The 16,909-nt window shown below is 34.3% G+C and overlaps 1 protein-coding gene across 1 annotated transcript in view; it reads right to left on the bottom strand.

Moving 5' to 3' along the window:
- Positions 1-16,909, bottom strand: part of LOC110380936 (uncharacterized) — a 258,996-nt gene that overhangs the window by 86,519 nt on the left and 155,568 nt on the right. Inside the window, exon 4 of the mRNA XM_064037034.1 lies at positions 6,376-6,443. Coding sequence (XP_063893104.1) covers positions 6,376-6,443 — 68 coding nt within the window. The remainder of the gene's footprint in view (positions 1-6,375; positions 6,444-16,909) is intronic.

The raw sequence follows: 16,909 nt of genomic DNA, 5'->3' as shown, positions 1-16,909 counted from the left end.
TAATAAATAAATAAATATCGAGAAAGGCTTTAGGCGTTTTATATAGGATTGCAGAGTAGTGTCCAATAATGTAGGGAAAATGGAAGAAAATGACATATTGCGCCGACCCCAAGTAAAATTTGGGAACAGGGCAGGAGAAAGAAAGAAAGCAGAGTAGTGTCCACAGGACACGGGTGAAATCGTTGACGGAAACTAGATTATTGATAAAAGAAAAATAAGTCCTCTGTAAAACTATCAAACACTGAATAATCAAGTCTATATCTATATCCATAAGATACTATTTGCCTATTGAATGTGACGTCATCAAAGGACATATTGACTCAACTATTCCCAAGCGTGTTAAAGTAAACATTGTATGTACATACAATGGTGGATTAAATGTACATCTATATATATAACTAGCCGTTTTCCCGCGGTTTCACTCGCGTCCCGTGGGAACTACTGCCCGTACCGGGATAAAATATAGCCTATGTTACTTGTGGATAATGTAGATTTCGAATGGTGAAAGAAATTTAAAAAACGGTCTAGTAGTTTTTGAGCCTATTCATTACAACCAAACAAACAAAGTTTTCCTCTTTATAATATTAGTGTGGAAAATGAATCCCGCTTTCCGTTGTCACGCCATAACATGAAAATGGCTTGACAGATTTCGCCGAAAATTAGAGGGGAGGTAACTTAGGCCCGGGAGAAGGTTTTAGGTAGGTAGTTTTTGTCTCCATCCGGCTACGGGATGCGGGTGAAACCGCGGGCGAAAGCTAGCATTATATTAGTCTATGAGTTACCTTATAGGAGCTTACCAGATTAATTACAATATTTTGATACAATGTGTGTATCCATCAACCATCCTATGGTATCTTCTATATGTATATGATAGAAATACCAAGTAACGTTTTAGTAAATACTTATTTATTGAAATTACTGAACAGGTAGCGTAGAGTTACATGGTCAAACGATTTTCTCTTTCACTCCGTTTTGATTATAAAGAATCACTTAATTTCATTCAACAAAGATTTTAAAGAAAAATTAATAGAAATAATTACTATGAACTCCTTGCTACTAAATAATTTAATTTCAAAATCAAAACCTTTGTCCTTATAATTTATTCATTTATTTCACCTAAACATTCCATCTGACATCTGTCAAACTCAGCTCAGTTATACAGACCTTTTCGACCAATCAAAACCGAGTAACCAACATTATTTACATTTCATAATATTTAAATTAAGAAGACCTCGTTGCTAAATCAAAGATTCGCAAATCGATCGATATTAAGAAAGGCTTGGCACGGTCAGCTCGTTGATGGGTGACCATCAAGGCACATTAAACTGTAGGTCACGGCTGTTATTTGAACATCTTTGGCAGTCGTTACGGGTAGTCAGAAGCCCGAAAGTCTGACAACCAGTCTTACCAAGAACATCGGGTTGCCCGGGTAACTGGATTGAGGAGGTCAGATAGGCAGTCGCTCCATGTAAAACACTGGTTCTCTGCATCCGGGTAAGACTGGAAGCAGACCTCAACATAGTTGAGAAAAGGCTCTGCAGATGATGAATATTAAATTAACGTAACTGATAAATATAACATCGTAACTCATGTCTATAAAACACGGCTCCATCATTTATCAGTTCCTAACAAAGTTTCTTTCAGCAAAAAGTTTTCGTTTGAATAAACACAATCGCTACTGGCCACGGAAAAAGCAACCTTATTGCCCTTAATACTAAGGACATTATATCTACAGTAGTCTTAGTAAACTTGTTTGATGCGTATTTATAAAGGTCGTAAGCGCCAATGACGATAAGGTGCATTTTCCTGCGTATTGTCGCGATTTATTGCTTTACATACTATGTAGTCTATTGTAATGAGAAATGAGACATTTCTTATATTCGGTATACAATGTTAAAATATGTAGCTATAAGATTATTCATAAAGAAGGCTTGACTTATTGATAAGTAAGAAATTGATGTTCTCCAATCGAAGTTTTTCTTTTGTTACGCATAATACATCAGGCTTGTATATTTATAGCTTTAACATGCTTAGGTTAAATAAAAACATCGAAAGCTTTTTGACGTTTTCTTTTATAGTAGGACTAATTGGCTGGCAAAAGCCAGCGATTTCAACCGCGTCTTTTCGGAACTACTCCGCGCACCAGGATCGAAATTGGTCTACTCTCCTTTACAAACGGGATATCTAAAATACAATTTTTTTCAGGTCGGTTAGTAGTTTCAGTAGGTAAGATTAGCGCGTTGAAAACAAACTCTTCAGCTTTAAATATTAGTAGGTATAGATTTTCAAGTACCTACAGAATTTCCAGTTAACTAGGCGTCTAAGTTAAAAGAAATAATAATCAAGTTAGCAAGTCTTTTATAAAACTTTAATGATCTGTGAAACACTTTGAATGGTCTAAAATGCGTAAATAAGTAGGCTTGGTGAAGTTCAAAACAACTTTTAGTTTTACATTTGTTCAAGTTTAATAATATTCATTTCAAAAACCTACTTATTTTTCGTTAGAACTTTGTTTGAATAACTAAAATGAGTTATTTCATGACGAAATGAGTTATTGTATACTTCATATTCATTAATTAGAGTTAGGTTTTTGGTGGTACATTTATATGAAATTACTATTTACAAATTAGTTTTAATGCTTCATGGATTTATACCAAAATCTATCATTATATTATGTGACGTCAAAGAACAAAGCAACACACTATGGAAATAATTTAAAAGAAGAAGCTGTTTGTAAAAAAATGAAAGTAACGTTCACATAAGCCATGACTAACCATTTTTATAGTACATATTTTACCTAAGCAAAGAGCAAATATTAAACATTGAAATTACTTGGCATTGCTACTTTTAATGATCAAACATAAAAAGAAAGCTAATCTACGTGCTTATCGTTTCTTAAATATTCCATTCTGAAAAAAGTATTATTAAACCTTTTCATTAAAAAATATTAGCAATGGCCGCACGAAAGCCAGTCATGCAAACGTTCATTAAGAAACAAAGCTTTGAATTCGAAAAGAGAACATATTCGAATTTTATTTGAAAAAAGAATGCTCCGTCATAATACGTCGTGTCCGCGACTCGATTACTGGCTGTGTTAATATTTGAGAGCGGTAACGCTCTGGTTGTCAACGTCCCGTGAAAACCGGGACACGGGATGTCCCAATTTTTTGCCCAGACTAATAATAGTCCGCCATTTTAATATTTTGGAACTTTTGATTGTTGTCATTGCTTACATGTACATTGTACGGGCTTTGTTAGACAGAAAGCTGATATGTTATTTTCAAAGGGACGTTGACCAGGTAACTTTAGATTCTGTTTTGCAGCTGCAAATAAACAATGTCAAAGTATGATTGGCAGTTTGTTTATACAGCAGCCCTGCTCATATGACTTCAATATTGCACGAAGTATTTTTACCCAGAATATTTGTAAGAAAACTAGACATCAAATCAGCATGAAAGATAAATAAAATTTCTTAAAAATAAAATGTCGCAAGCAAAAATTCATATCCCGCATTTCATACGGACATATTGTCTCTGTCATTGGCAACACTAGTATGCAAACTACTTTGACGTTCCGTTTCATGCAGCATCTTTGTTATTTATGTTTTGTTTTCTGTGCGGAATAGCAATTGTTTTTGTTTTTATTGGCTTTGGAGCCATAAATTGAATAGATTATCCTAATAAATAACAAACTTATTTCGGTTTTAGATGGCTTGATCGCATGGTTTTTGGTTCGCAGTTGATATTTAAATTGTTGTGACATTTTGATAATTTATCTCTCTCGTTTTTGGCTGTTTTGTTTTTGGCATTTTATACAGTTTCGATACGCTTATAGGAAAGTTTTGTTTTTGTTATTAACTTTACATGACGTTCCCTTTAAACTTTATTTAAATAAGTACTAAAAAGTATCCTAAAAAGGTTCACCTAGATTCAGTGAACAGATTCTAAAAAATATTTTGTAAATCATCCAAAGTGCTAATCTAGCTTTTTTGTGCTAAAGGCAATGTTTTATCTGGCTTTCAGCAAATTTTTTACTAACATAAACATTTTACCTTAACAAAATAAACATGAAAAAGGTGAATATAAGCCACAGAGCTCTCATACAATATATTTCAGTTAGCTTAAAGAGTATGTAAGCACATCGTGATGGATCGATAGAGTGTAACCTTTTTGGTTGGTGAAGCTTAGCCTAAATAGTCGCTGTCATCGATACGTCTTTTCCCCACTCTAAGTCCGGTGTTGCCATCTTATTATAGCACTATATTATATGTAACATAGAGTAAGGATTCCCGTAGAAGGTATCAATTAAGTTGTTTCCGATGAAATGTGATAGGAGTTTGGGCTACGTTGTCTTTAGTCAATCTCAAATCAAATCTTGCAACAATAATATAAGATACCATTTTCGTATATATCTTAGTAGATATCTATACTAATATTTAAAGAGGAAAACTTTGTTTGTTTGGTTGTAATGGATAAACGCAAAAACTACTAGACCGATTTTAAATATTCTTTCACCATTAGAAAGCTATATTATCTACGAGTAACATAGGCTATATTTTATCCCGGTGCGGGCAGTAGCTCCCACGGGACGCGGGTGAAACCGCGGGAAAACGGCTAGTTTTATAATATACATAGTAGGTAGTATTTCGTTTTATATATAGGTAATCAAAAGAGGTTCTACTTATAAGTCACATATAAGTACATAGAACGATAATATGCATTGATAAGTCAAATATTTGCTTAAAATGGCAATAAATATGAAATTCACCTAGGTATTAAAAAGAAACCGATATTCTGATACTTTCTGTTACCTATAGCATGATTGTTTTGGTAAACCCTATACATTTATCAATAAATCAGTGCCTACAAGTCTTCTAAGGAACCAGAATTTATCGCGTTTTGTTTCGACGTATCTTCGGCTAAAGTTTCGGCCATTTTGTCTTGTTCTATTAGCTTTTCATTGACTTCCACGCATAAACTATTCTTTGGCGAAAACTTTTGGTACTGTAGGACGGTATTGTCATATTATTATATTCTTATAATGAACTAGCTTCCACTAGCGGTTTCACTCGTATCAAATGGTTAGCAAATGGTTCCCGCGCTCGAATAAAAAGAACCCTACATTATTATATCATTGTAATATTATATAAGCTATCTAGATAATATTTATAATTTGATTTCAATTTACTTTGAACCTTCATTTAGGTTTTCGTATTAATTAAATAGTTAAATCCACTATAAACAATGGTTGCCTCAAAACATAAATGTTATATTAATTAATTTTCCAATTTTCCTCTAATCGGTTTTCAGATTAGCTTTCAGACGATTTATGGCAATTATTTAATTAGTCTCACAGTTTACTAAAATGGATTATTAGATAAATAATGTTTTCACCTCAATCTATTTGAGAAATACCAAATTATATCTATAACAAAACACGATAACTTTACAATTTCAAAAGAGCCTTAACACCATATTTTCTAAACAATGCAATATGTGCTTTACAGCTGTACATTAAGGTCTATTTTTCTTCGTACACAAGGTGCACATGTGAAAAATGCTCCGTGATTCGTCTGTCGGTATGTTAGCGGTATCCATGATGAGTTTATCTTTATAAGACGTTTTGATCGCCACGAATCTAGACAGTGACCTCTTTTCCAGTAAAATGGAGGAAAATGTTACATCTATAGATACTTTGTTGTGCATTTTGGGACAATACCGATGTTTTTGTAAAGATAAAATGGCTTGAAGGACATGCCAATATTTTTTAGACGACCATACAGGTACACTCTTTAGAGAATTGTATAATAGCAAATTCTTACGGTTCTCATAAGTGGAAGAAGTTATACTGGTAAGAATGTAAAATCCATGACAACTTGACACTAGATTTTGTTTTTTTTCACTAACAAAGACAAAAATAAATAGATACTTGAGTACCTACTGATCGCTTATGAGTTGGTTAGAAAGAGTTACCGTGGCCCTGGTACGCAAAGGGCTCCAGAAGCAACAAAGCAGGTGATTAGTGAAATTTTATTTCTTTAACCAAAAAAGTACCTAAAAAAAGTCTGTCCTTTAGAAACTAAAATATTAATTAAAAATTCCGGACGGCGTGCTCAACTGTAAAAATCTGTTGAGTACTTAATCTCTCCAGAAAAGAGCGTTATGAATTACAGGAGTTTTTCCTTAGTTTTTAAGAAATTAACATTTCTTCTCCCATGGGTCATTAAACACATTTAACAAAACCATTGTTTTTGAGTTAAGATTTTTGTTTTAAGAGGCTTATTCAATGATTTTTGTCGTTAATTTTGAGTGGAAAGAAAGGGACTGTGAGGGACTAGATTAACTAGTAAAAAGTAAAACATTGAACGTTACTCACCTAATCTTAATTTTTTAGTAAAGAACACTTGGTATATGGTGGCACTCGTTGTTTTTCTATAACGTAACCTGAAACAAAGAAAACACCATATTAATATTATATACTGACTCATTAACATGGCGACTTAACAATATATACTATTACTAGCTGGTGCCCGCGACTTCGTCTGCGCAGGTTTAGTATTTCGAACAATATGTTTACAAATTGTAGCCTATGTGTTATTCTGATGTATAAGCTATATTATTGTAAAGTTTCATTAAAATCCATTCAGTAGTTTTTGCGTGAAAGAGTAACAAACATCCATACATCCATACATACAAACTTTCGCGTTTATAATATTAGTAGGATAAATGATATGATACTATTATCATATATATGTTATTTACAACATTATTACGCCTTCAATCGGATGTAGTTTGCAAAATTAGGGCATTGTTGCAGGCCATACTTCTACTTTTACTGATTTCAATAACCTATATGTGTAGATACCAATGTATTGATATTCTCAGAAGACATTGAATGGTGATTAGCCCCATACGTATAAGTAATTTCAAATTCCTATATCTAATAAGCAAATATATAGACAGATAGGTTATTGAAATATGCCGTAGAATGTTGTTTGATGGCAATTGTATACCTCTAACACATACATTTTTTCATCACAATCTTCGCCTACTTCAACGCACCTTCCTAGCCTGCTACCGTAAACTAGCTATGACCTTCACGCGTTCCGTCACAAAGGTCAAGCCATCCATCAAGGCGCGTTGATTAGCCCCACGAGGGGAGCTGATTTACTACAATGATAGATTGTTCTGGAATACTGCGTGTTTGGATATACTGGACTGAATAGAATGAAGATCGGAAGGAAAACTGCATACTTATCGAGTCACTAAACCTGAAAAAAGGATGATGGGTAAAATTGGCCGGTATATCCAATGAAAACCATTCGCATATCAAATGATAGCTTATACCCTAAGCTTCATTTTTTGTTATGGGCAAAACCTTGTAAATCACCGGAGAACGAAGATATAACACCTGATAGTATAGGACAGCCCATGGACTTGAACCACTTCAGTGCGTATGGGAGGGATGTTTAAGTGCATTATTATTGTCAAAAATTGTCAGAACGAGTCACAGAAGGTGTCTGTGCCCATATTTTCCAAGTTAATTGAAAAAAAAACAGATTATTTAGCAGGTAGTATTTACAACGTATGGTGTACGTATTCCGCAATTCCGGTGAGTCTAACGCGTAAATCCAATAAAAACCATTCGCATATCAAATGATAGCTTATACCCTAAGCTTCATTTTTTATTATGGGCAAAATATTGTAAACCACCGGAGAACGAAGATATGACACTTGATAGCATAGGACAGCCTATGGACTTGAACCACTTCATTTTGTATGGAAGCGATGTTTAAGTGCATTATATTATGGTCCATATCAGTCAGGACGTGTCACAGAAGGTGCATGTGTCCATGAAAAAAAAATAAAAAAAATAACAATTAGTATTCACAACGTACCTAAGGTGTAACTATTCCGCTGTCCCAGTGAGTTCAACCGGCATAGCCAATAATATCCATGTGCACATCAAATGATAGCTTATACCCTAAACTTCAATTTTTGTTATGGGTGGAACATTGTTAACCACCGGGGAAAAAAGATATCAGTCCTGTAAGCCTATGACTGCCTATGGAATTAAACTACTTTGGCACGTATGGTATATAAGGAAAACCTATCTTCTTATTATAAATAACGTAGCTTTTCCAACACTGAAAGATTTTTCAAATCAGTTCAGTCAAGTCCGTAGCCCATTTAATGCAAATACTTGTCGTGAGTACTTGCACAGACATCATCTAATGGCCAGGCCATCTTGGTTTGAAATATAATCCTGTGAAATTGGAGGTGCGCTGGCATCAATCTATCATCACCAATGACTGTCGACTGTCCTGGCTAACAAGCCTGATGTGCCATATGATGACAACTCTGTGAAAGCTGACAAACAACTTAAATAACTTTATTCTACTGATTAAACCCCTCATGTATCCTTGCGGACTTGACCACCCGTTTGCTTACTATTTGTGCATCACTACATAGTATAAAACAAAGTCGTTTTTTCTTAGCTTAAATCTTCCAAACTATTTTTGATTTTGATGCGGTTTTCTAATATATTGTTATATTCAAAGATAGAGTGATTGAAGAGGAAGGTTTGTATGTGTAATAACATCCGTTAAATAGTGAGGAAATACTGTTTTCCCGTGTGAAGCTGGGGTGGGTCGCTACTTTTCTAATAATTCGACAACCCAGGGCCGACTACCCTGGTGCTGCAGAACGAGGAAATACTATCTCCAATAATGGAAATAATATACGGTGGCAGAAGTAAAAGTTTTATGTTTTGTTTTGCTATTAAAACAATTATGCCCAGTTAAGACCGATTTTAATTGATAATCTACCCTAGGCTTATTTAAATAAGTGATAAGTTGACAAAAGTACATCATACAATGATTTTTTCTACTATGGTTTTTATTTTAACAAAAATAAAATGGTGCAAAAAGTATAACTCTTTTGTGCCCGACTGTACTTATTTCCGGTCGATTCTTGACATGAACTGTTTTATTTCAGTAACTGTAGAGTATAAGCAATAATCTAATATATATAAGAACTTTATTGGTTATCAGGCCAGGGTTCATACAAAATTGCCCATCATCCTTTATTGGTTTTTCTAGTTTTTGTCGAGTGAATTGCAGGTTAAGTCTAACTTAGCAAGTCCTAATGTTAGAGTTTTCTCAAATCCTCCTTATAGCCTATGACGTGGACTGTCTTTGTTTTATTAAACTCGGTAATCTTAGGAACTATAGGGTCGATTTGATAATATGTTTTAGTGTTATTTAGCCAATTCATCCAGGAAGGCTATGGTCTATACTTTTTATGCGAAGAGTATTTACTCGGGATGCGGGTGACACTGCGAAATCTAGTATTGAAGCAGGAAAGAGGGTAAGTTTGAAAGAGAACAGTACTCTCTATATAATTAAAGACTCTATATAAATATATAACTTGTACATGTTTGTAGAGTTTACAAACCGTAGTTGAGTGTTTATGAATTACACACCGATACATAGCATTACGTGGCATTACTATCACAGACTTTGACTGCTTATGATTCGTTTGCATCGGTCCAGTTACTTGATACATTAACTTGAATGTACATACGTAGTGCCTATGCAAAGGGTTGCCTATGGGAAGAAATCTGACGGTAATAAAAAAGTTCGTATACAAACAAGTCTCCATAATAAGGTTTTTAATATTTTGAGTGTCAATGTGTTATGGGCTAAGGTAAGAAATAACTGTTTAATGGAATTTACTAATGTTCTATCCAAAACATAGTACAGAAAAGCGTACCTACAGTACAAATTAAAAACAAACGAAATAACGTTTAATATTTTTAGAACCTAATTTAATTACACTTTTCCTGAAAACCAAATTAAACACAAAATGATATTAAAATTAAAAAATGTTTTCCTTTACTAATGTACTTTGGCAAAAAAATTAGAACATTGCCCACGCAATTTTAACAAAACTCTAACATTCAGAAAACCTTCACACTGCAGACTTTTTAGTCGGCCGACAGTTTGATCGGGCAAGATTAACAAAAAATACAAAATGTTGTTTAATTTTTTTCTCGTTTTTGATAATCACTGAAACACGAATAAATGTTTAAATAAGGAAAGAAGGTTAACATTATACAAAAAGGAAAAAAAATATTTTTTTTCTAATTCTTTGATGTTGTGTCCCAGGTGCCAGTTGTTTATGTATCTACTTAAATTGTCTTTACAAGTGATTTCCCGGCTTTCCTTTGAGAATTATATTTTGTTTACTTAGTATCGCTCGAGTAGCCTCGGGATTTGCTTTAGAATTTATTAAATAGGTAAGAGTAAATAAAATAGAGAAAAGTTAATTAAATATTACGGGGTTTTCTAGGCGTTTTTAATCTTTTTTTTATGATAAATATTATATTTTACGTAAAAACGTTTACCAAAGAAAGGAACGCAGTATCTTAAACTAGAGGTAGTGTTTTTCTGTGAATTTACTTGCTTCTCGACATGAATAATATAATTTCAACTTTTTAATTATCATTTTAAAACTATTCTAGCAAACCATTCCAGCAATCAAGTACAGTAACTCGACCATATTAAACGCAGCACAAATTGCCGAGTTTCCATTGCATATTGATTTCTGCGGCAAAGATTGCCCGGTCATCACCAGTAACGACACAAATACTACATTATTCATACGATAGGTCGGACTTTCTTAACGAATACTACTTAGGTATATGGAATTGTATATACTACCTTAGTTAATACGAAAAACTAAGACCGTAAACGGAACCTACGGTTTTGGTTTTTAAAAATCTTTAAGTACTATGATATTATAAAGACTCGGTTTTCCCGTGGTTTCGCCCGCGTCCGTGGGAATTACTGGCCTTATCAGGATAAAAAAATTGCCTATGTTACTCCGATAAGAGTGTAGCTTTCTAATGGTTTCGAAGCCTTCTGAGTACAAAAAAAACAAATACAAATATATTTTCTCCATATCATATTATACGAGATGGTGTTTCGTTTATTTGAACGCGCTAGTTTCAGAAACTTCAGCTCCAATTTGAAAGATTCTTTCAGTGATAGACCATTTATCTGCGAGATTGTTCGAAAGAGTTACCGTGGCCCTGGTTCATAAAAGGCCTACCTACGACGGAACACGACGGTTTTTAGTCAGTAAGAGTCTGACACTCCCTCACCGCTGCTAAGCCACAGCGGGAGGGGTTAATTGAAGATTTTTGACGTCGATTGAAAGAAAATGGTCCATAGTTTTCACGGGATACAGTAAACTGGAGGTCGAAGCACATCCTACTTATATCCTACTTATATTATAAATGTGAAAGTTTGTGAGAAGGTATGGATGTATGTTTGTTATTCAATCACGCTAAAACGGCTGGACTGATTTGATTGAAATTTGGTATGTAGATAGGCAATGTAGATAGGTGACACCCTGGATTAACACATAGGCTACTTTTTATCAACACACCACGCGGGCGAAGCCGCTGGCGGAAGCTAGTAACACATAATTGTACCCTTTCCCTGTACATTTAACTTGATTATAACACTACATTAGTAGAATAGCAGTACATTGTATTTTCCTCTTGTCATGTATGAAAAGGTTGCCATGTGGGCGATAGATCGGCTGTGTAATGTCAGTGGGCTGGTTGAAGGGAACTTATTCCATTAGTGTATCATCATTAGCCTGGTTTCTTAACTAACTGTGGAGTTAGGAGATTATTTTGGGTGATGAAGAGTAATGAGATTTATCAATTATCTGGTGTATTGGTTATCTAGTACAGTCTCCAATTGAGGAATATAGAAATTAAATAAATAGATAAGTAATAATAGTTTAGGCTATATACTATAGTGTAGGATAAGTATTTATAAAATAATACCCAAGTGTTGAAGGGTGCTGTTATATCGGCTGGAAATGGTTCGGCTATAGTTATTGTTAAATAGTGCAACTTACTGTAAGTTTAAAATACTACACTAAAAACTTATCTCCAAGAACTATTAAGACTAGAAAAGGAAACGAACAACCTACTTACTGTGACAAAACTTAGTAAAGAAATTAACACAGTTAAAGAGAATGAAGTTAATATTCTTTAACATAGTCTACTTGAACTCGTTGGGAGGATACTCCGCGGTTCATAATGGATATTTTTATTACCAGCTGAAGCTGAAAAGGTGAGAGAAATGCAATAAAACAGGTTTAACGTCAGGTACTTTAGTCTCAGCTTCAGTGTTTATATTGTTATAAAGAGTCGGTATTATCTCTGTTTTTGATGTACTTAATTTTGTGATATATGCTGTATGTTTTGGTTATTTACTACGTTAGAGTGATATAAAGAGATTATAAGCTATGGTGATATATAACGTCTTTTTTCATGTTGTTAGATTTATATAATAACTGCACACTACTTCAAATACTTTTTTGACGTGGGAAATCATTAGGTGAACCCTCAATGTTACTGGAGGGAGTGTCAAATGTTTACTGACTAAAAACTACTTACGTTCCTTCTGGACACCTTTGGGTATCAAATCTCCGTATTTCGTTTGAACAATCCTGCAGTACCCGCGTGGTGGTACCTACCTAACCTACCTCAAGTACTTCTTAAAACCCTACGCTGTACTTGACAGTATTCCTCTAAGTCACGATTAACTCACTCAGCATTAGAAATCGGATATCCATCCGAAACCTTGTAAACCGACCATGGCTTTTACACAGCCTTGAACCTTTGAAATACTTAACACACAGAAGTGTGTATTAGAAAATAACATGGATAACAAAATGACTAGCGGAGGTGCCATAACGGTGATACGTCTAAGAAAGTAGAGCGTCAAAATGCGGGTTTGCGAAGGACGAGGAACGTTACTGTTTTCATCCTTCTACGCCATCTTTGGACCTGACCATTTTTTTAATATAAAAAATCGTCGACAGATGTCCCAAAGAACCTGAACGCGTCCTTAGTTCACTCGTAACTGATCGGTTTGGTCATGCCCACTGTAAGAATTTGAGCTTGAAAAGGCCCCTGACCTACCTGCATTATGGCATCTTCGCTTATCATTCCTTACTCCGTGGAAAATAAAGAGTACTTAGTTCTCGAACAAATCGATGGAAAAAACCCGACCATGAAAAATCATTTCTCCATTCGAAAAGCTAATGTTGACATGATGTGTTTCTAATAACAGTCATCAAAGCTAGCTTCTTGTTCCAGTAGAGTGGCGTTCAAACGAGGCTTCAAATTAATGTTCCCAATACACGGAGGAATAAAAGGTATCGGAGATGCCATAAGGAAGGTAGGTCAGGCGCCTTCTTGTAGGTCAATGTAACGTACGGTAGGCGTGATCAGTTACTAGAACTAACGAGGGTTCAGGCTCCTTGTCAAATCAAAACCAATCTGTCAAAGGTTGGTCTTGATTGATTGGTGATTTTATTTTGATAAAATTTTGGGCAGGTACTAAAGAAGGCGAGCAAGAGCGGAGCTAGTAACGTTCCTCGTCCCCCGCAGGCCCGTATTTTGGCGCGCTTCTTTCTTAGGAGATTTATGCGTTATGACATCTCCGCTAGTCTTTTTATTCTCCATGGCCCTATGTCATTGACGCTTTCAATTTCAAGGGGAAATGGATATTTACTTACCTATAATGATACTTGGATTGTTTGACGGTTCAATGTTGTTAATATTTGATGGGTCTGAAGGGAGGAAATCGTTTATCTATAGGAGTGTTTATAGGGAGGGAAATACGTTTGAAGGTATTTAATTTATAATTTTAAGCTGTGGAGCTTTATAACAGAGTTCGAAAAAATAACATAAGAGATATAAGATTAGGTTTCGATGATGAGTTTTCAATTAAATGACTAAGCGTGCATTTTGAGTCTGAACTATAGTAAATTACACCCCGAAAACTATAATAAATGATGCTTAGGTACAAAACTAATGAAGCATCATTTAAATTTCTTTTTCTAAAGCTACACACTGAAACACGAGTCGTTTGAAGCATTCTTTACGCGCCTTTATAATGATTATAATCCTGCCTTTTGTGTGAGACACAAAGGGCGTTCGTTTGACGCGAGTGCAGCCAGGTGGCGTTGCTATCGCAATTACAAAGCTTGCCAAAAGAGGTGTTGCCCTCACAAAGCCCTCTTAAGAAGCGCCTTAAGATGGGAATAATAGAATAGTAATGAATGTAGACTGATTAATGTGCTCGTAATCCGCGCTAATATTATAAATGCAAAGTAACTCTTTGTATCCATCTTACTCCAAAACTAGTGAATCGACTTAAACGGGTATATGTAGATAGAGTCTAGCTAGACTATATATGTGTAGATATAAGTTCCCACCTCGATAAATGTTCTATCTAACATTGAAATAAACTTTTTACTTAGGACTAGAGTGTCCTGCGACTAGCGGTTACACAAACAAGCTTTTTAGATTTTATAATTATAATATAAAAGCTTATAAGTATAGATAGATACTCGTATTTGTAACTGTATATAGGTACAGAATACAGAAATATTTATTTTACTTCCAAAAATACCTACTTAATGGCAAAAATGGACCATTTCTTCTCCACGATATTAAATCGTGGGTAATATATTACGGCTCTGAAGTAATATTGTGGTGAGATTCCTGATTTATTATGAGAGGGAATTAATAAATTAGCTTCTCTATTTGGACTTACTTTTGTTTTTTTTGCAACATGATCTGTTACCGAAAATGTGTGTTGGGAGAGTAGCTTTTATTTTCGGATATGATGAAGTAGGTATATCTAGAGATAGACCTACTAATAGAATAAAACTTGAGAATTTGTTTGTTTGCTTTAATACACTGGACGATAATCTCAGGAATTCGATTTGAAAAATATTTTCATGTAAGATAGAAAAAAATATCCGAGTGCGTAGAATAGTATACATATAGATATACTATATAGAATACTCTTATACATATAGGCAACTAAAAGAAATCATGATGATAGATTATGTTAGAAATTAAACAATTGGGGAAAAAATTGTATTCGGCACTTAAAAAGACAGTAATAATTTAAGCATCTTCTCATATCATACTAAGTAATAAAAAATAATAAAAAATACTCAGTCCAAAAAACAACCTACTTCTATCAACGGTGAAATGAACTCACACAACGAAACAGAGTTAAAAATAACTGAGCCCGTTCTAAGGTTTTTTATTTCATTTCAGAAACGTAATGAACAGACATTTAATTTGATTTATACAATACAAAACCTTTGCCATAATAAGCCCGATGGCCGAGACTCGTTATATAAAAATATGCCAATTACAAAATGTATTTTACCATCCCATTACACATCAAAGAAAATTCAAGCTTCAGGTTATAACAATAAGGAGTATTTTTCATTGCGCTGAAATCTTTCAGAGATTTTAAATGTAATCTGTTCTGGGAAAGATGTCTATAGGAAAATGGTTTTCATTCTTTTTTGAAATATGAAGTTATTGTTATTTTATGTTTTGCATACTAATACTGATCAAATAGGATCAAAGGATTTGCTTAATGGATTGAAAAAGTAGAAACCAAGGCTCCGAATCGACTCAATAGTTTCTTATGTTTTGATAAGGACTGTAACCATGCTTTCAGAAAATCATATAGAAGCAGTCGGAGTGGTTTATGAGGAAGGTGGTTTGTCTCTAAAATTAATTTTCAAATCGGACCTGTAGTTTATGAGATAATCGCTTTAAAAAAATACCTACTTCACTTCAATAATAGTACAGATATAAAACATTTTCTTCAGTAGACGGAACCGCGAAAAAGAGCTAGTTCAGAATAAGAAATATAAGGAAATGTAAAAGACGTGGGTACATAAATTCCAAGACAAATATTTTCCTTCGGGCTTAACATGTTTTTGAATAGGTTTCCCGGGTGCGACACCTCAATTTTTTCCGAGCTCTAGTAAATTATTTTATACATGAATTGCGAGATTTTCTTAGGGTTGTTTACTGGTATTTACCTATTTTTCCCGAATTTTTTTTTTATGTCTAATGTGACATTATTCGTAGTTAAGTTGATAAGTTAATTAATGCATTAGAACAAGAACAAAATTACTATTTAAACTAAAACCATCCGGTCTTCAATAAGCATAAAGATATAGCTAAAGATATAAAGTTATTCAATTAAAATAAAAAATTTGAAATCTGTAAATAAAAATCCACCATTCATTAAAAAAGATATCAGAATCCTTCCACAGAAAGGATTTATTGAACAAAAAAAAAAACAAAAGATAAAGTCTTAGCGTCCAATCCTCAATGAATAGGGACTACCGATAGCACCCGGGAATTAACCAGAACCTATTAATCACTGCGATATGCCTTCGTCCGATTGCCATTGATCAGGGCCGGAATAACAACGATGCTGCGGGGCCCGGAGAAACAGCGGCCCCTTATGTAACCTTGCGAAATGCGGCGTAATTCAGCGATAGTTTTCTGAGTGATGTTATATAAAAGTTATTCATGATTCTATTCACATACTTTAACATGAATGGCTGAAATGTAAGTACAGTACTTACAAACCACTTAATCAAATTACTTACTACAAAATTACTGTTTATTTTACAATTGTTAGCAGAACATTAATTGTATGACGAAAAATAAATTTTCGATTTTAGTTGAGAAAGAAGTAATGAATTAAACATTTCACAACTGACAAATGTTTTGGGTCCTTTGATTCCTCATTTACATTTTCCGTGGGGCCCACCTAGACACAGGGTCCGTAATAATTGCTTCATATTCTCTATGCCTAATCCGGCACTGCATAAAGTGGCGAGGGGAAAATGTCAAATGATACGTATTCCGATCCGCGGAGCAATTAAGCGCTGGGAAGTAGGGGCGAGAAATGTTACACGGCATTAGAGTATGTGCTATTTAGTATTTAAAGAGAACTTGTAGAGCTCGTCATTAATCATTTCTATTC

The sequence above is a fragment of the Helicoverpa armigera genome, chromosome 11 (genome assembly GCF_030705265.1).
Source record: "Helicoverpa armigera isolate CAAS_96S chromosome 11, ASM3070526v1, whole genome shotgun sequence".
Lineage (NCBI taxonomy): Eukaryota > Metazoa > Arthropoda > Insecta > Lepidoptera > Noctuidae > Helicoverpa > Helicoverpa armigera.
The sequence above is the reverse complement of the archived record's forward strand: the minus strand, read 5'-3'. Positions and strand labels throughout refer to the sequence as shown.